The 20404-nt window shown below is 37.4% G+C and overlaps 1 protein-coding gene across 1 annotated transcript; it reads right to left on the minus strand.

The window, feature by feature from the left end:
- Positions 1 to 10536: 10536 nt before the first annotated feature.
- Positions 10537 to 13561, minus strand: LOC116248098 (glutamine synthetase nodule isozyme-like). The gene is made up of 13 exons (XM_031620701.2): positions 13402 to 13561; positions 13259 to 13298; positions 13049 to 13152; positions 12922 to 12970; positions 12722 to 12828; positions 12558 to 12645; positions 11931 to 12059; positions 11767 to 11841; positions 11603 to 11656; positions 11401 to 11438; positions 11149 to 11308; positions 10999 to 11059; positions 10537 to 10878 (listed from the first exon to the last, which is right to left on the minus strand). The coding sequence occupies exons 1-13, from the start codon at positions 13473 to 13475 to the stop codon at positions 10787 to 10789; spliced, it is 1071 nt and encodes a 356-aa protein (XP_031476561.1). The 5' UTR covers positions 13476 to 13561; the 3' UTR covers positions 10537 to 10786.
- Between the last annotated feature and the right edge of the window lie 6843 nt (positions 13562 to 20404).

The raw sequence follows: 20404 nt of genomic DNA on the forward strand, positions 1-20404 counted from the left end.
CTAATCTGCTCTCAAATACCAAGGAAACGTTTGATTACTCTAAATGATTTATGAATTTAGTGTAGATCTGACATGACATACTTTTGCTGATATGGCAAAATATCATGATAAGATCCATCATTCATCATAGTGAAGATCATAAGTTAGACTTAATATCCACAATTAAATCCTTATTCTACTTCTTTTCATTGAGAAAACGTCATATTTAAAATTGGATGGGGAGGACCTGTATCTTAAATCCACGGTTCTCAAATCTTGAATATGTTAGATTCAAGACTATGAAACACCCCTTAATTATAATTTTATATGACTATGCTCTAAGCTCATGTCGGTGTTCCAATTGCCAAAAAGGTCGCTTATTGTTTAATACGATAGATACCGATCATCAAGCATATCTTATTCTTTCCATGGAAGAATTAAAGCAAGTAATGCAACAAGTTTGTAGGAGACGTTAGAGCATTTATTCATTGTGATTTGGTAGATCAGTTGAGACACTAGCAAAAGCTGAGTCAGGAATTTATAAGTCCAAAATCAAATTTTTAAGTACTTTACATATACGTTTTTAAAATTTTTAAATTTGAGATAGAGCCAAGGCCCCTGCCTCCGCCCTAGGTCATGAGTTTTGGCGAATTAGTTGTTGTCATTTCATGCTGTGTAGTCCCATCGTTGCTTTCACTTTGCTGTCAACTCATAGGTGGCACTAGGTGGTCACAATCCCGGCGAAGCAATTGCAATCCATGCTGTCGAGGGTACCACCGCGACTATTCCCCACTTTTAGGTCCATGCAAATTAAACCCTAACCACAACCTTCCTAGAGTCCATTACACATGGGTGGAAGTGCACGCTGAAGACAGGAAATGGGAGAAGAAAGAAGGGCACGATTGAAGATGAAAATAACTCTCTTGCAATGGCGGCCCTCCGTATACAGTAGATGGTAAGTTTGCTGCAGAGATGAAGTCAGATCTTATATATATATATATATATATATGTGAGAGAGAGAGAGAGAGAGATATAAAGCAAAGTCATGCTTCTCCTCCCTCTCTCTCTAGCCAAAAAAGGTTGTACTCACCTATCAACGATTAACTAAGTGAGTTTCTGTTCATGGGGTCACCACCCTACAAACGGCAGTGGTAACCAGTGATCCGTCGCTTTCCTGCATGCTTCCATGCTTTGAACCAGGGCAATGGAGCTCCCTTTTCTAACTTCTGCCAGCAGAGTCACGAACTTTGAGGACATGCTGATGTGAGAGAGAAAAGGGAGAGACGGGGCGGGGCCACAACTCCAGTCGTACCGAAAGCCAGCATGACCTCATTCTCAGCCCTTACGGCCGACCAGAGCGTAACGCCCATGGAAATTGAACCTCAAGCAATGCACTAATGGGTGGGTGGTTCGTGTTCAATTGCTTACGATCTCGTGTTGTTGGGACACACACATAGTTTCTAACCTTGATGTCAATATCTTTCATTATGTAATGTAGAAATGAATGTTGACTAATGTACGCGAATAAGATGGAAGAAAATGAAATCCTATGTTAAAATTTATGTAAGGTTGTTAAATATGATATAAACTTTACAAGGTCCAACTTGAAATTTTGATTTTGATCATTTTATTGCTATAGTTTCATTAACCAGGTTGTTCCACGACTGTTGAGGCCAAGTATCGATTAGTGTTTGAAGCTTCTATGTATGCTTCCGGCATTGCTTGGGAAGAATCTCATACACTGCATCTCACTTGAGTGGGTGGGAACTAGTAATTATCAATGGGTTAATTATATGTGGTTACTGGTTATGCTTCGAATTTTTGTTTAGTCGAATTTGCGAAAAAAAAGTTCAGATCAATTTAATTAATGAGCAAGTGGTTGGTAAAAGACCGGTCGTTAGTTTGATTTTCATGAGCATCTATTCTTTGCACAAACCAAAGCAAGCATAAGCTCTAGGAAGGAAGTATTACCGAGCTTTGAGGTCTTAGGCTTCCAAGAGCATGACGAGGTCTAAGTTGATTTATGAAAAAAATTATAAGCAGCTTTGGTATTTGAATATGTTTCCAAGTAATATTTGATCAACACATTTGATTATCCAGCACTAACGAGGGCCAGGCCAAATTTATTAATCAAATCAAACGGAGAGGATTGTTTGGCCATTTTACTGGAGGATGAGGTGAGATGCATCTCTGAACCAGTTGCTAAGAAGCAGACAGTGTTTCTCAACTTGGTTGTCCATCTTTCGTAAACATATTAAAATGTGCTAGGTTCCCTTGGTACCATCTTCACTTTTTAGTTGTACGACTCTTCACTGACCATATATGGCTTTGTGGAGGCCGTAGAAATCCCATCCTCCCATGAAAATTGAATACCCACTCGCGGTGGGCGCATAAATAAATAAATAAATATATATATATATATACACACACGATCCGTTCAGCACCAAAATGCATCTTTTCCAATTGTTTTTTGTGACACAAAATTAAAGTTTGATTTCAATTTTCATATATTTCTTTTAAGAGAGAGAGAGAAAGCTCATAAAATAAGAATGCATAACAAAATTTGGGAACATAAACTCTCTTATATACAAAAACAAGCTGTAAGAGTAAAATAAAAAAAAAATATACAAGACAACAACAATAAAACAAAGTAAAAAGGATGATGTGAAAGGAGTGGATAGACGGAGTAGTAGAGTCACGTAACAGCAAGCACAAGACGGTGCCTTAACTGAATACCAAAGTAGACGTCACCCTACACAAGGTGTGCCATAACATCTGGCGATGAGGAAGTGCCTCTGAAGACCATGTTGTTGTACTCTTCTCAAATGTGTCACCAAGATCATATAAGCCACAACATCGATGCGACCATAGAAAAAGGAGAAAAAGGGCATGTGTAGAAAATGATAGTAAAATGAAAAAAAACGAATGAAAGACAGGTCTAAAAGGCTACTAACAATCAAAGGCTAAGTAAGGACAAGTACACTATATAAAAAAAAAAAAAAAAAAAAAAAAGACATGACCTAAAAATTTGAACATGAAAAGAAAGAGAGAGATGCATGTTAGTAGACATAAGTGGTCAAATCGCTATGTGGAGTGGAGCCTCAGTTCTTGTGCACTCTTGAATTCTCATTTAAGTCTATGAATGTCAGCATATATATATATATATATATATGGCTTTCTACCGTACAGGTTGGCAGCCGTTCCAGTCCCGGCTAGTTTGGATGACAGCTTTGTTACAAAAAAGGAGTCCTCCCTAACGAAAAAGAAGTTGGAAAGCTAGATTCACTCTATGATAGGCAGGACGATCTTAAATCCTAATAGATATGGATGATCTCAAAGGGTATCGTGAAATTTAGTAGAGGCAGAACAACGTCCGGACGGTGACAGGGAGAACTTTTGGTCACCGTATTACCAAGTTCATGATTACAGAAAGTCCTATTTGGAGTTGAAAACCCATCTTCTCAAACTCACTTCGTACTCGACGGCCCCAGTTGGATGTGGGCAGGGATGTTGTTGAATTGGATTTAGACCGAACATCTAAACAAGCTGATTTAAAAAAAAAAGTCAGATATGAAAAGAATTTAACGTCCAGCTCAAATAAATATCGTATATCCAATCTCTATACATTTTGAAAGTGGGTATTTAACATATTATATTATCATAGTGTAGCTTATATTTGGTTGTGTGTTGAAAAGTTGGATGAGGATTACTCGGATTGCAAATTTAACGATCCACATATTTTGAGAGTCAGTTTTTAACCTATCATAATGCTGTTCAGATTTGGTTGTGTATTTAACAGTCAGATTTGGATTTGAATGTGAAAATAAAAATCAGATTAGGGTCAGATTTTAATCGTGAACTCAAAAATGGGATCTGGAACTGGTATGGACTTTTTGTCAATCTTATTTGGGATATGAATTGGAATATGAATGTGTGAACATCCGAAAATATATTAGATATGATGAATGCATGAATCTAATCTGCCTCACATCACTGTTCTATGAATGTACCCCCAACATTTGTGCCATGAATTTGCCTCGTTTTTTGAAACATATTTATGAAACAGTAACTGTTTTAATTTGTTACAAAACGGCTTCCAGAAAAATAAAGGGTTGAATGAAAACTGAGACTCTTTGACAGACTGTTCTTCACCCAAAAAGAAAAACGAGAAAGCCACTGAGATCATTATCTCAACATTAACGGCGGTCTGTGAGAATCAAACACCCAAAATTCTGAGCAGTTAAGCTAAACCCCTCAATCATGAAAATTTATCTCTGAAAAGGCCCTGTCAACTACACAATCGTATTGTATATCTTCCCTTGTTGGCTGATACCAATGGCATTTGTGAACGACCAAAACCATACAAGCCAACGTAACAAATGTCGATGTGGGTTTTCCACACACGGAAGCCCATAGAAGCTAGTAATTATTGCACTTAACTATTTAGAAAAGCTTTTTGGTTGTTTAGCAGTAGAGATGCTGAGTGTGTTTCATGAGTATGCTCAAGATAGAGTTAGATTCAAGATAGAGTGTTTCATGAATCTGCTTGTTATATATATATATATATATATATTTAAATTATTTCTCAAGTGAATAATGTCGATGTGGGTTTTCCACACACGGAAGCCCATAGAAGCCAGTAATTATTGCGCTTAACTATTTCGAAAAACTTTTTGGTTGTTTAGCAGTAGAGATACCTAGAGTGTTTGAGTTAGATTGAAGGAATATTAGTTTTAATGTTTAACAAGGTTGCTCAGTCTCCACTGTTATATATATATATATATATATATAAATTATTTCTCAAGTGAATAATGTAGATGTGGGTTTTCCACACACGGAAGCCCATAGAAGCTAGTAATTATTGCACTTAACTATTTCGAAAAACTTTTTGGTTGTTTAGCAATAGTTCATGAATCTGCTCTAATGTTTAACAAGGTCGCTCAGTCTCCACTGTTATATATATATATATATATATATATATATATATATATATATATATATATATATATATCTATCTGCCTGATATTGCTTGGATGAGAAAATATTTAAAAAGCATTTTTAAAAATATGATGCAATGGAACCAATAACACAAAGTTATCGTATATAGTGACAAATGGTTTATGAAAGGAGGGTCGATTTTGAAAATTTGGGAGAAGGGCGAGGGCTCATCGAACCCTACCGCCTCATTCTCTCCTATTTTCTAAAGAAAACAGAGAGGGAGTTTGGGAGAGCGAGAGAGGGAGAGAAAGAGCGGGAGAGGTGAAGAGGGAGAAGCAGAGAGTGAGAGATAGAAAAGGTAAGTTCAGGCACAACTAGGAAGCAGAGAGTTGCATGTTGGCTGACAGAAGTGTAGTTATGTGGAGGAGAATGACTCACATATAATATTCAGAAAATTCAGATATGAAAAAAGTTAAAAAATAAAAAAACAATTTAGAAGTTAAAGGATTCATATTAAAAAATGACATCCGGTCAGAAAATATACACTCGGTTTTGAATAAATATCCGTTCAGATTCAGTTCAACAATGAGTTTCAAATAAATATCCTATAGATAAAGAAAAGAGAAAAGAAATGGAGTTAGATCGTAGTTATCATAAATATTTTGTGAATACAGCAGACACAGCCCTACAATTGGCGAGCTGTTGCCCTCGCAACTGGTCATGGCGTTCCGCAGCATCGTGCTGCTGCAGCTCCATGCTCTTCTCCTCCCTGCCAAAGTTCATTACCATGAATTCGTTGTAAGTACTGCTTCTTGCCAGTCCATGTTTGGGGAGCACGACCAAGTTCCCGAAAACTTTGGTCGCTGTCGCCGGGGACCTATACTGCAGGTCACGAACTCGGCCGTGGTCCATTTGGCATGAACTGGATTTCTGCAGTACTCGCTGTGGTACTCTGCACCCGTCGTTTACTTTCTCAGTTTCTGTTTTTTGTTTTTTTCTCATTGGCTCCAACTCCACTAAGGACATACTGACCATCAACGGCCAGTTCTTGCGACAACATTATACTTAAAGAAAACAGGGCCTGAGCCAACATTTTTTTAAAGGATGAGCTAAATAGTCCAACCTTGAAATCCAGGTGAAGCTAAACTAAACCCGAATCCAAACTAAACCCGAATCCAAACAATACATGACTCAACTAAAATTTTTTAATTTTTTTAATATAATTTTTTTTTTCAATTTACTAGGGTGAGCCATGGCCCGAACACCCCTCCCTCCGCTCCTAGACACCAACATTATCAATGCATTCAATCAAGCCCACTGAGAGACTCACACTCCACTACACTAATCAAACTTTTTGCTTTTTTTTTTCCTTGTGTTATATATATATATATATATATATATATATATATATATATAGTATGTGCAGGAGCAGAGATAGGATTTTATCGAGCCGAAGAGCTGTGGAACCAGTAAATAAAAATTTTGTAACGGGCTAACCCTGGTTTTTTCAAAAAATTTACAGGAGCTAAACAAAAATTTTTCAAAAGTTTAATAGCTAAATTTTAAATTTCTAAAATTTGAGAGAGGCCATGGCTCCTACCAGCCCTCTTCCCTTCACATGTGTGTCCGCCATTGTGGGGCTTATGAGGAAAATTGCCGACACAGTTCAATGAATATCCTTTATTTACATATTAGTTGAACTCCAAATTTTTCTATTTACACATAAAATGTCTATGGAGTGCCCTTCAGTCAAATATGTTGGGTTTCCAGTGGTATGTATGTATGTATAAGAATGAAATTTTTCCTCAACGACATCAACTACGAAAATGAGACTGGTTAGACATTGTCACTCGTGGTTCATCAGTGAAATGCGCTGTTTTCCTAGTAAAACAACACATTTTGACAGGAAAATGTGCAAAACAAACGGGGTCTTGATGTTGTTGGACTGATGAAAAGGTCGGCTGAACTGAAAGTGCATGGGCTGAAGCAGTGGCGGAATCACATGTAGTCTGGTGTGAGCAGTTGCCCACACCAGCCTCCTAATTTTTATTGATTTTTAGACAGACATTTTTAAATATTTACTTTTATATATACATATAAGTGCCCCTCTTGATATGAATACTTTTAAATAGGTGCTCCTCCAACCAATTTTTCTGGCTCCCCCATTGGGCTGAAACAAATGAGAAATCCATGGTCGGACAGGACAGAGGGGCCGAGGGCAAACTTCACCAACACTCTGCTCTTCAGCACAGAGTAAGGGACCGTTTGGTACCATGCTCATAGCGACTGGACCCGTGCAACTGTTCATGGCGCCATTGTCGTCTACCCGAAGATTGGCACTACCTATCCGTTCCCTAAGCCGCACAAAGAATACGTTGTGATTATAGGTAAGTGTCACTGTGAGCAAACATCTCATATGTTTCTTAGACTATGTTTAATAAGCAAACATCTCATATGTTATTGGATTATGTTTAATTAGAAGAACTTTGTGTTCTTAAAACACGATTCAAAATGTAACATTTTAAAGTAAAATGTTTGTCCAAGGAAACATTGTGTAGTTATGGATATTCTTTCTAAGTAGAAGAAGCGAATGATGGACATAATTATACTATATATGCCTAAGATAAGAACATGGTATTCACGAAACATGTATTATAACAAACATTGAGGATCTACCAACCATGTAAAATATATATCAAACATGAGTGGAACTTTTCAAAAAAGTTCTCACATATTGTCCGATTTCTAATGAAAACTTATTAGTTGCTTTACGTTTTCATTAGTAGCCAAGTAAGTGGGCAGCACTAAATTTACTTGATATTGGAAAGTACTGGAACAAATCAAACCCATAAAAGAAAAATCCATTGCAAAATGACATCATTTTTATTCCAAGCGACATCTCTTACTCTATTTTAGTTACTGTTCTACGAAAAATGTTGGTTACTGCTATTTTTTTATTGCTTAAGCTTAAAGACAATTTAACATTCTTAGAATCTGTTCCTCTGCACCGCCCAGTACTTTCTCTCTGATCCTTCTCCTGTTTGCAGAAACAACTCGGTTTCTGGTGGAGCAGGGCAGAACCTATCTTATTCATTGTCAATGCTGCAATCAGTGCTGGTCACTTCTTTGCCATACAGGATCACAATCTCACCGTTGTTGGTAAGGATGGCAACTACTTGAAACCATTTACCACAAACTATGCGGTGATAAACACAGGCCAAACAATGGACATCCTCATCACAGCAGACCAACCTAGAAATCTTTACTACATGGCTGCTGACTATTACAGTACTGCTCCCAGTCCTCTTGGCCTTTACAGTACTCTAACCACTGCCATTGTAGAGTATCATGGCCGCAACTCCTCTCAGACCAGCTCCCTTTGACTTCCATATCTTCCAGTTACCAATGATTCACTTGCAGTGTACAATTTTACAATTCTCCAAAGAAGCCTGGACTCCAAGGACCATCCAATTGATGTTCCTGTGGAAATTGACACCCGGTTGGTGTTCACATTATCAACAAATCACCAACCTTGTTCCTCCTGTGAGTGTTCGAACGGGACAAGGTTTGCACTTTGCTGCAAGTATGAACAACATTACTTTTGTTAATCCACCAATCGACATAATTGAAGCCTGCTATGCTGACATCAAGAACATATACGCCACTGATTTCCCAAGCTTTCCGCCTTTTCTGTTCAACTTTACCTCCAATGACTACCCACAGACGCTTGTACCATCAGAACTGGAAGCCAAAGTGAAGGTGCTGAATTATAATGCAACAGTGAGCTTGTGCTGCAGGAACCAACTTGCTGTTAGGTGACAATCATCCCATACACCTGCATGGTTGCAATTTCTACGTCGTCGGGTGAGTTTTCGGAAACTTCGATCCTGAGAAAGATCCACTGGGTTACAACTTGATTGACCCTCCTGCAGAAAAAATAGTTGGAGTTCCCTACAGTGGATGGGCTGTTGTGAGGTTCAGAGTAGGCAATCCAGGTACTTCACTTCTTTCATTTTCTTTACTGAAATACTGCATAGCACTGTCTTGGGTTTTCTAGTGATGGATTTACATCTGCACTTGTTCAACAAAAGTCAACTTGAATCTTGCCCATAGTTCCGTCAATAGCATTGTAAAATTTTGAGAAAAAGGCCTGGATGTACAAATGGAACTTAATGTTGATGGCAAATGTTTGATTGCCTTTGGTCTTAAACTCACGAATCTGATTTGACTTGCGTCTGCTGATGGGGTAAAAGATTGGAACTGTTTAACTCTGGCCTAAGATTCAGATTTGAGATCCCCATTTTACTCTCGCACTAGCAAAAGGTCTGATCCTAAATCCGTAGATCTCAAATCCTTAAAAACTCGTAGATCGCACAAGGCTTTCATGCATGAAATATGTTTCTTAACTCACAAAATCATGCTTTATGTTTTTCCTCATTCTAAATGGTTCCATAATCAACACAAATTTTCATGGTCTGCAGGTGTTTGGCTCTAGCATTGGCACTTGGATCGTCATTACACTTGGGGAATGACAGCAGATTTCATACCCAACAGCTGAAACAAGCATCCTGCCTCCCCCATCTTCCATGCCCAAATATTTGAACACCAGCCTTTATCAGGCAACCAGGCCCTTTATCCCTTTCGATCCAGCGGAGGCCAACTAAATAAACAGTGAAGAAGTAAAGCACCATTTCCAAAAAAGCATTTAAATTTGGCTTGGCTACTTGTTTTACTTTGAAGTAAATGATGTAGCTGCACTAACGAAGCATAGTAATTATCAGTTATCATGGAAAAGTTTTAGCATATGAATAATAAAAATGCTTCATTTTCTAGTAGTAAGAGCTTTTCCATTTTTGTTTTATGTCTAGAATGGATAAAGTAGCGGGTATCTCAGAACCAGTGACAAGAATTTTTTCATGCAAACAGATTTCGTGGGAAATCCAAAACAAAGACTTTCTTGGAAACTCGTGAAGGCAATTGTTTGCCCTTGATTTACTCTAATCTAAGGTCATCAAAATTTGGGAACCATGAATATAAGTTCATATCTTCCTCCTTTTTATTCCTTTTTCCAATAAAAGTAAAATGAGGATTTCGAGTGTGGATCTTAGGTCTAATCTAAGTCCCTTAGTTTGACAACGATGTATTTTGGTGTGGATCTTCTGTAACATCAGCAAGAAAATATGTTATATCAGATCTATGAATCAAACCACCCATGAGTCCATGACAACGAAATCACTGGTTTTGTTGGAAAATAGTTCTTGATATTTTTCAACCCTGAAATGTTTTTAATCATTCGATAGCTCCCATATGCTCAACCTGAATTTGAAGTGCCCAGTTCTTCACCACCAAAACTGGAAATAATAGTATGCTAATGCAAAGCTGTAGCAGCTGAAATGATGATATCATTCATTTTTTTTACCTTTTTTCTTACTTATTCCTTCATTATCACAAGTCATGAGACTTAACTGATCAGTTTAGATTTTTGCTGGACGAATCAATTGGGAATTTGGGAGCTTCTGCCAAAGCAACGGGCCCACTGGAATCTTCTGTTTACATGTCATGGAAATGTAACTTGAGAAGAAGAAACAAATCATAACTGGGAAACATCTCAATGAAAGGATTACATTTTATTAGAAATTGACATCAGTTATTAAAACAGCTTAATTGGTGTACAAGTGGAGGTTGAATGGTGTCAACCTTCCCTACCAACTTATCCTCGGAGGCACGGAACAGAACAGAAACTGCAATACACACAAACCAAAACTCCCTGAAAGCAGTGCATCTCAAATACAAAGCCCACAAAATGCAGTAAGAAACACCACAAGAAAAATGCCCCCAGAAACACAAGGCAGGCAGGTCAGCTTGGACTTCATGGCTTCCACAGGATCGTAGTCTCAGCAATCATGGAGGTCACAACATAGGGATCCATGTTGGAAGCAGGCCTCCTGTCCTCGAAGTATCCTGTGTCAAGGAAGAAAGCGTTATTTTTAGAATTCTCTGTATTTGGCCCAAGGATAAAGCAGGAACAAATATCATTTTTGAAAACTTCAACTGATTCAACAGCAACACTGTGATTCTCACCCTTTCCAGCTCTTTCAGTGTCACGGCCGACCCTGATTGATGCACCACGGTTTGCAACACCCTGCCAATTGCATTATAAAGATTCAGTTTCAGCTTCTGTGTTAATTTACAAAATTTTGTGGCAAATAGATAATCAAATAGATGGGATACCCAGACAAATGTGTTAATATCTGCGGTCTCGTGCCGCCCAGTCAAGCGGCGCTCGTTTCCTTTTCCATATGCTTCAATGTGTTCTTTGTGCCTCAGACCGAGTTTCGCAATAGCAGCCTCAATCACTTTCATACCTCCCTCTTTCCTCATTGACTTTGTGCTGACCACAGGAATTAGTGAAGTTAGAACAGAGGAAAACTTAAATGGGAATAATAGAGTTTTACAAAATGGTCTGGTGGTTGGCTTCCTTACCTGTAATTCGTATGAGCACCGGCTCCATTCCAGTCTCCCTGAGATGACATGAATACATAGTCATCAACAAGTTTAAATCTCCTATATTTGAAGTCATTAACTTGTCTGCCTTTCTTTATATTTGATTCAAATTCTTAAATTGTTTTGAGTTATATGGACTTTGTGTTTGGATGAAAAAGAGACTAGGAGCATATGCACTCACTGGAATTGGCTTTGGGTCCAATGAGAGGACAACTCCTGCCATCTCGGTGATCCTCTGTCATTACAGAAAATACATGGTCAGCTGCTATTGAAGATTTGAATTAGTTAAGCACCCATGAAAGGTTCATCTTCAAACTTAAACCCTCTGGAAGTGAAAGCGATTACCTCAAGAAGGTAACGGGCGACCCAGAGCTCGTCACCAGCAGAGACACCAATTGAAGGACCAACTTGGAATTCCCACTAGTGAAGGAACAATATTATGTCAATTTGCAAATGTGTGCAGAAAAATGATAAGCGTGAACAGCAAAGAGAAGGGAAAAGTAGCCTACCTGGCCTGGCATGACCTCACCATTGATGCCACTTATGTTGATGCCTGCATAAATGCATGCCTTGTAGTGGGCATCTACAATGTCGCGGCCAAATGATTTATCAGCACCAACACTACAGTAGTAAGGCCCCTGTATGTTACGAAATATAAAATGTTACAACAAATCCTTTGCACAAGCTTGGGAAATCATCAACCTATGCATTCCTTCAGCTCGAATGGTCGACAAATTAGCCTATTACAGACAAATGGGTCTACCCTGTTTCTTACTGATCTATCTTCGGTTTCTTACTGGTTCATCTTTTAAAACACTTGATATCCAAACACGTATCCATGAAATTTTGAAAAATCCAGATTTGAATATGAGAATTAGGAAAGCGAAAACATAAAACATCTGAACGCCCAAATACGTAAAAGGAGAAAAATCAACTGCATGCAGACAAAGAAAAGAAAGATGCTTGGCTTCCTGCCTCCTGGTTCAACCAGATACTATAAGATAAGAGGAAGCAGATGGAAAGGGGCAACTTATGAAAACAGTATAATTTTTTTTTTTTTTCCATTTGAAACGGACTAGGAGAAAGTCGTCACCTGGAAGATGAAAAGTTAAGGTTCCCAATACAAACTTACGTACCTGAGGACCGGGGAAACCACCAACTGGCCATCCAAGAGGCCAGTTAACATCCTTTTGAAGAAGAGTGTATTCCTGCTCTATGCCATACCTGTTTTGCGTTTTACTTCAGTCATATTTCCCTTTGAAAGCACCATCACTGTTGCAAATGAGACAAAGAGAAATACCAGGTTTCCTCTGCTGCAACTTCAGGATGGCTGAATATTTCCGCAGCCTTGTACCGCTTGTTTGAATCAAGTGGCACTCCAGAAGGCGTATATGTGTCACACATCACCTAAACAGTAAATGTTTTGAAAATTATTACAAAAGCTGCTGCAATTGCCATTTATATAACAAACAGAAAAGGAGACGGCATTTGAAACCTTACCAAGATGTTATCTCCTCTCCTGAATGGATCACGGAAAATAGCTTGTGGGCTGGTAAATAATTTGACAAAATTCGAATCATATCTTTGTCAAAATCTACGTAGAAATTTCGGCTGAAGAGAAACTTACTAGAGAATGACTTCACTGTCTTCACCGGCAGCTTGACCAGTGCTAGAGCCATCATAGTTCCACCTTGGGAGCTGGCTAGGATCGTTCACTGGGTGAGAAATTGTCTGCAACCCAAAGAGGAACCAGTTAATGCAAGATGAACGCAGAAAGCTGAAGAATTAGTGGTACCAACTACCAAACACAGTGATGACAAGGAAATGGAATATCTACCCTTGCTTTGCTCCTCATATCCATTCCAGAGCCCCCAATCCTGATAAGAAACAAAACCAGGAATTCATATTTCAGTACAAATGAACAGATTAGGATTAACACGTCAAGCAGGTACCCAGGGGAAAATGGGAAGTGGTTAATACCATATGTACTCTGCAATGATCTTGTCTGTTGAATCAGACAGGTTCATGTTAATCAAATCCGAGAGAAGAGACATCTTTGAATCCTTCACCAGCAAACAGGCTGACACAAGGACGGATCTTCTTCTCTCTCTGTTAAGCTGCCTTGGAATAGATGAAAAAGAACATAGAATGCACAAGACTTTATATTGATATTCCTGGCTAGGAAACTTGTTAAAATATCTCTCTGTTATTATTTCTTTAATAAGGAACCGTTCTTGGGTTCTGAATATTTTATTTGGTTGCTGTCAAACTTTGCAGACATGCAACTTGGAACCACCATGGGCACTTGACTTTGCAAAAACTATTCACTGATATTCTGTGTATTAAAGTGCAGTAAGACCCACATCACAGGCAGGATCTGTGGGCCCAATGACCTTGCTTGAATTGCTGGTCTTTAAACAACTTCATACCATTGATTACTATAACCATTAGTATAAGGAGCATTGCATGAATGGTGTGGTAAGCGTTGCATCATTCAGATTCTGTCAATTGCTGCGACCTACTGCTTTTTCTGTTTATTTAATCTTCTCTTAGTTCAATTACCTGATGTGGCAGGCGGCTCTGCTGATTATACATGAAGTTGAGATTCTTGCAAAAACAGACATTTCTTCTAATTTAGGACCTGCAGGTGCAGACGAATTAGATTCGGGTTAGCTGTAGCTAGTTTCTTCACTCGAAGAATCAAAACTTTATCTGATAGATTTAGAGCCGAATGCAGAGTCCAGGGAGAAAGTGTTTTCTTGAATCTGAAAGATTGCCATGGCACCATACTTGGTCTGAACATCTGCCAAATTTGGTTTAGTAAACTTCCGTTCAACGCCATTTTTTGGAGTCGGATGAAATCTGGCACCTCAAAAATATGCAGTGGTAGACCAATGAATTAAAATTCACCCACCCAGGAGGATCATGTTCTTCCAGAATTAAGTTCTTTGATGTTTGCTGTCTTTTCACACCATGCTTCCTAACTGTAATAAATTATCATGAACAAACAAGGGATATCTGATGAGCTATTGCGTGATCTCCATTCTTAATGACGATGCGATGCATTATTAAGGGCTAAAGACTGCTCATGATTGGCTTCAATGTCTTGTCATTCCATTGGAAAAGGTTATTAAAAGAACTCAGACCAACAACATTCATGTATGATGTAGAATCAGTTAACAGGCTAAGTCAGTCTGTCTTCTACAATTTCCACTTGTTAAGCATGGGAAATCTGCTTTCGAAGAGGAAATGCTTTGAACTTATTGAGACAATTCCTGATAGCCCTAGTCAATTCGAGGCGATGTCATTAATATTGACTTTTGAAAACCCAGAGATTTTTCTGCTGTGCTTGAATGGGATAGTTTCATAGCCATGGTTCAATTCATGGTTCACATCAGATGGGAAAATGACTTCCTTCACACCACGACTCGAATCAAATCGGTGGCAAATAATTTTTATTAGTTGGCTGATTCAAAATGTTGTGACACACATTATTCATCAGCTTTGGTTCATTTTTATAATTGTTTTGACTTTTTCTAAACTATTCTTTCTTTTTGTTATTATATACGTTTCTTTTAATGAATATCGCTTAATTTGGCCGAACCGGCAGATTGATTCGATTCAATTTGATTCACTAAATCGCACCCATTTTAAGACGAAATGAGAAAAGTCGAACAACTTCAGCAGCTGAAAATTTGGCCAAATTGATTCAACTCAATCGGTACTCTCCGTCGTCGGTTTTCAAATACTGTTTCTTCCTTATTTGTGAAAAGACGAGCAAGCGGAGACGGCTAAAATGGGACGTGGGCGGACGCCGGCGGTCTCATTGGCGGAGCATCGTGACCCCGTCCGATTAAAAAAATGGCCGGAACCTGTGGTCGCCATCGCTTCGTGGCGTATGAAATGTGCACACGACCTCTTACTTTATCGCCGGAGACGTATGACCAGAATATTCAAAATGCATTTTAAATTGCCAGAATTCATTTTTCAACTGGCCAGTGGGCCATGACAGCGAATATTCATATTGAATCATCTCACGTAATCAACCATCTACCACGTTTGCAAAGGGAGAAAACAAGAAAAATGGAAAAACTAAATCCCGGGGCTTTCCGAACTTATAAACGAATTTATATTTTACAAACGAAACCATATTTAATTTCCTTCTCATGGACGACTTTCTCTTTTATATTTTATTTAATTTGAATTTAATCTTTTTCAACTCGGAATGGCCGATCTTGGTGTTGTTCGAATTCTAAAGTCAAGGTTTTGTTTGTCATGTGAAGTAATCAATGGCGTATTAGTTTTGTCTTAGTTGGCAACATTCAAAATGATGCATCATTTGGACAAAAAAAATATTAGATGATTAACTTCAAAATTAATTGTTGTTGTTCAGTTTAAGAAATGATAGCCAATCGTATTCCGAATCGGTTCTAAGTAAATATCTGATTGATTTAGATTCAAATTCAGGTTTAAATGAATACTCTATGCCTAATGTCTAAAATTTTTGAAAGTTGGTTTTAAAAATGGATTCAGATCGGATTAAGATTGTGAATTTAAAAATCGGATTTGTTCTTTCTTAGTCGAATTTGGATTCAAAATCTGCAAACATGAAAATCCAATAGACCGGAAAAAAAAAAGATAAGTAGTACATGTAATTCGACTCCGATCCATTGACATTCCTAATCTCATATACACCAATGGATACAATGTAAATACCGATATTGACGACATTTAGCATCGTTTTTCAGAATGGTTAACTTCTTCTGAAACTAATGACGAATACATTGGTTGATATATGCCTTGTTGTGGTAATGCTTTATTTTGCCAACTGATTGATTCCCTAAGTTGACTCAAGAATAATACAGAAAATTGCGCCTGGACAAGGTTTTAATTAAAATAATAACAACATGGTGGGCACTAATTTCATACAAAAATTTGATTCTCCTGTCACCAACAAAATTTATTAAAAATATTTGGCAGGTGCGAAACTTTGTTTTCGAAATTAAAATATGCATGCGAAAATACTTAACATAGTTGTGCTGTCTTTCGTCAAGATTGGCTTCAGAAAAAATTTTGATGGTATGGCAAAAAACTTACTTATTATCTTTCGTTTTCTTCGTTTAGGCCCCTCTAAAATTACTTTTTTATGTTTCGTCCATTACACTGCTTCCATGAATATCATTGCTTATGCAAATTTAACATTTGTTCAAGTGAAATACTTTTTTTTCTTTATATTATATTATATTATATATATATATATATATATCTATATGTGTGTATGTGTGCGCATGCGCTATAAAGTGACAGTTTTGGGATACTTCTGAACCTGAAACCCTGATCTTCAAAGAGGGAGACTTTATCTGCTTTTCATTAACAAATGAGGCCCACAGAATAAAAACAAAAAAATGTTAATCCCCGTTTGATATTAAAAACCAAAAATGTGGAAGCATAAATGAAAAAAAAAAAACTCCGAAGATTTATTAGTAATTATGATGATGACCATCTTAACTTTATAAGATATATATATATATATATATATATATATATACTGAATCATCTCATCTACCTATTCTTTCTCTCTCTCTCGCGCGCGCGCGCTATGGCAGACATTATTGCTTAGCGATTTTCTTTGTCACATGATGCAACAACTTCACAGACTCATGCCTGAAATCCGGATCTGCTAAATTGGGGCATACATGGTTTCCTGCCTGTGGCAAATGTGTGGCAAGAAGGTTGCATTTTATAACTAAATGTGATAAATGATTGCATCGAATTGCACCCGTTTCTATCTTTTTCATTGTGTGTGAAGGAATGTGTTTCTTCTTTGCATCAGGAGAAAGTGGAACTTAAATCCCCGGAAGGATGCTGATCTTATGGAAGCAAAGGAGAGCAGGCAACATTTTCATAGTGAGATTCAAATTTCGAAGTTCTCTCGCTTTGCCTCTCATAGTCTCTTGGACAAACAATAGGTAAAAAAATGAGAATGGTCCATGTATAATGCAAGTCGCATAGATAATTTATGAAGAAATTTTGCATAAAGCAAGTGATAAAAGACACCTGTGTCTACACTCATGCTTCTTACCTTCTGTAATGTCTGATCAAACAGGGGAAATTCTTGAGGGCGGGTGCCATGGGAGCTTCACTCTGGTTGAAGAATGTCCCTCCTCCTTTCAAACACGGTAGAATTCAATTTTCAAATGCGGACTTGCCCACCCCGTTCTTAGGTTAAAAAAGAGTAGAAGAAAAGTGGCACCGACTTTTTTTTACCATGGTAAAGTCTTCCAGGTAGAGGGACCCCGAAGGATTTCTCCCGCTATTAACACAACCTAAAACCCATCTATTGAGCCCATTTCAATGGAAATTTTTGTGACCATTATCTTTTGCAATGTTATGAGATTCTTCTATGCTACGCGATTCTGGAGATTCAAATCTTGATGCTTATGAAATCAACCGCGTACACCATATCTTCTTTGTTAGATTTAATTTAAAAAAAGGGTATTCTTTGAAGTACAATTATAGATGAGATTGTTCATACACACACATATATATATATATACACACACACACATATATATATATATATATATATATATATACACACACACATACACACACACATATATATATATATATTATTAAAAAGGAAGATTAACCACGGATAACTTGTCTCGGGTATACGGCATCCTTTAACCCCACAGTTGAGGTAATTAAATGGGACACAAAGGATTGTATATCAATTGAAGGTTTCACCGCATTTGACTGGTGTAAATATTCGAGAAACTCGGAAACAGTGTGAACCTTATTGCAGAGACACTTCGTCCCACCTACCGCACACACTTATGGCCAACTTATTGGTCATAAGAATGTCAATATTACTCGAAGTTGAGAAAAGCATGATTTCTGTGAGCACTGCATACTTTGCCATTTTGATTACTGGAAAGTGGAAACACCATTCTTCAAAATTGAGAGTGCTTAACATTAGGGGGAGTTTATCTATGAGGACCTACCTTCTTATGCCAGATTTTTTCGTGCAGAGGGACTTCCATGGAGATGGAATCCAAATTTCAGCAATGTATCATGGAGCATAAGAAATCAAAGCAACTATAGATTCATGAAGGAAGAATCTTTCATTTAACAGTTCGATTAATACCTGCAGCAATAACAATGTATGTTAACAATTACAATTATTGACACACCCTGTTCACACAGTCTGTTGTGATCAAGAGTTCTTATAATAGTTGTCAGCTGTCTTCTGACAATATCATAGAACAGCCATCCTGGACTGCCAGAAACAGGAGTTGCTTCAGGTTTTATTATCTCAAGGCACTGCTTGGGGTTGTTTGGCAGACATGACATTATATGTGTTTCATGAATCTGCCTTAATCTTTGAGATAAATTTATTGTTCTAGTGTTCCTGCTACCAAACACCCTCCCTTGGGATCAACTAAACACTAACAAGTGTTCTTGCTACCAAACGCCCCCTTCGGATCAAGAGATTGTAGGATATGAGAAGTGTGTTGCAGCTTCCTCGATTAACAACTTTCGGTGGAGTTGGTAAATGCGATTCCATCCTCAAAGTTGCATTTTCAACATCGTTCTGAATATTTGGACATTGGCAACAGCCTGCTTTCATGTAGATTCACTACTTAATTTCCAAAACAAATGTTCATGAGACTTCCTTTCTGCAGGATTAACTATAAAAGCCAAATGAAGGCTACCAACTACTTGTGAAGTTAGCAACTCAGATTTTGGAATACATGAAATATTGAAGGTCATATATCCATTGACACCCATGTAAAAAAGGTAAAGCATTGGACTCATGCATCGATATATGAAACATTTACATTCAAAAACCATTTCTCAACATGTGAAATGTAAATGAGATTCCCATGTGACAGTCAAGATCATTTACCACTAGCTAAATGATCTGGGGGAACGATTAGCTTGTCGTTAACGTAAGGGATCACTGTGTTCATCTGGCCAAGAAAGTGAAGCCCCTGATGGCGCGCGTAATGAACCAGTAAGGACACTAACATTGTGACGTATAAGAAGAAGACAATATATATCATTCATTTCTGTTTCCGTTAGTACTATGTCCTTGGCTTATGAATTTCAATGGCTTCTTGTGGTGTAGAAGCGAAGTAACAAGAAAAAAGTACCTGGCCTTTTTCAGTCTTAGAGAAAAAACTGCTTATACGAACTTTCATAAGATAAAAAAAGTCAGATTAAAAAATTCATGGAACCACATTTGAACCATTTATCTTCAGATATTTATTAGATAACTTTTGTACATTCTCCATCTTTATCAAAATAAAGCTTGAAAAACTATTGTTACAGAAAAGACCATATTATTTTTCATGCTTTGCTTTGACATTTGTTTTGTCTCCTGAAAACATATAGTCAAAATAAAGGTTTTATCTAGATCATAAATATCAAACAGGCGAGTGCTATGCAAATACAAAAAACCATAAACTCATAAAACATCATGTAAATCAAATGCATAAACTATAATTTAAAATTTAAAATTTCGAATCTTAGTTTTTCAGCACGAGAAATCCAATTTAGACGTCACAAACATATATATATATATATATATATATCTATATATATATATATATATATATATATATATATATATATATAGACACACACACAAAGTCGGTACTATATATCTGTTATTTCCCACAGGCTGTGTTTTGGCAAGAAATGCATAAAGATATTAGATTGCGCCTTAGATGTTATATTTTGGGTGATCAAAACTAATTCTCTTACATACACCAATTTGAGTCCAAAATACAAAAAGTCATTGATAATTAAATCACTACCACAAGTTCTGTTCCTTGCTCATCCAAGCGACAAAGAAGGGGAACAAAAGAAGAAAAAAGAACCAAATCCCGGATTTTGATAAGATATGCTTCCTTGTTTCAAAAATAAAATAAAGCAAGTGAGCAGATTAGGGCAAGGAGAAGCAAACAAAGGCTCA

Source organism: Nymphaea colorata, chromosome 2 (genome assembly GCF_008831285.2).
Source record: "Nymphaea colorata isolate Beijing-Zhang1983 chromosome 2, ASM883128v2, whole genome shotgun sequence".
NCBI classification, from domain to species: Eukaryota; Viridiplantae; Streptophyta; class Magnoliopsida; order Nymphaeales; family Nymphaeaceae; genus Nymphaea; species Nymphaea colorata.

What these genes read in the sequence shown, in the direction of transcription:
- LOC116248098 (XM_031620701.2), bottom strand. Translation starts at nt 13,475, where the DNA reads ATGTCTCTTCTCTCGGATTTGATTAACATGAACCTGTCTGATTCAACA. An exon ending in GACAGTGAAGTCATTCTCTA is followed by an intron (nt 12,971 to 13,048) that starts GTAAGTTTCTCT and finishes ATTATTTACCAG; the next exon opens with CCCACAAGCTATTTTCCGTG. An exon ending in GGTGCTCATACGAATTACAG is followed by an intron (nt 11,309 to 11,400) that starts GTAAGGAAGCCA and finishes TCCTGTGGTCAG; the next exon opens with CACAAAGTCAATGAGGAAAG.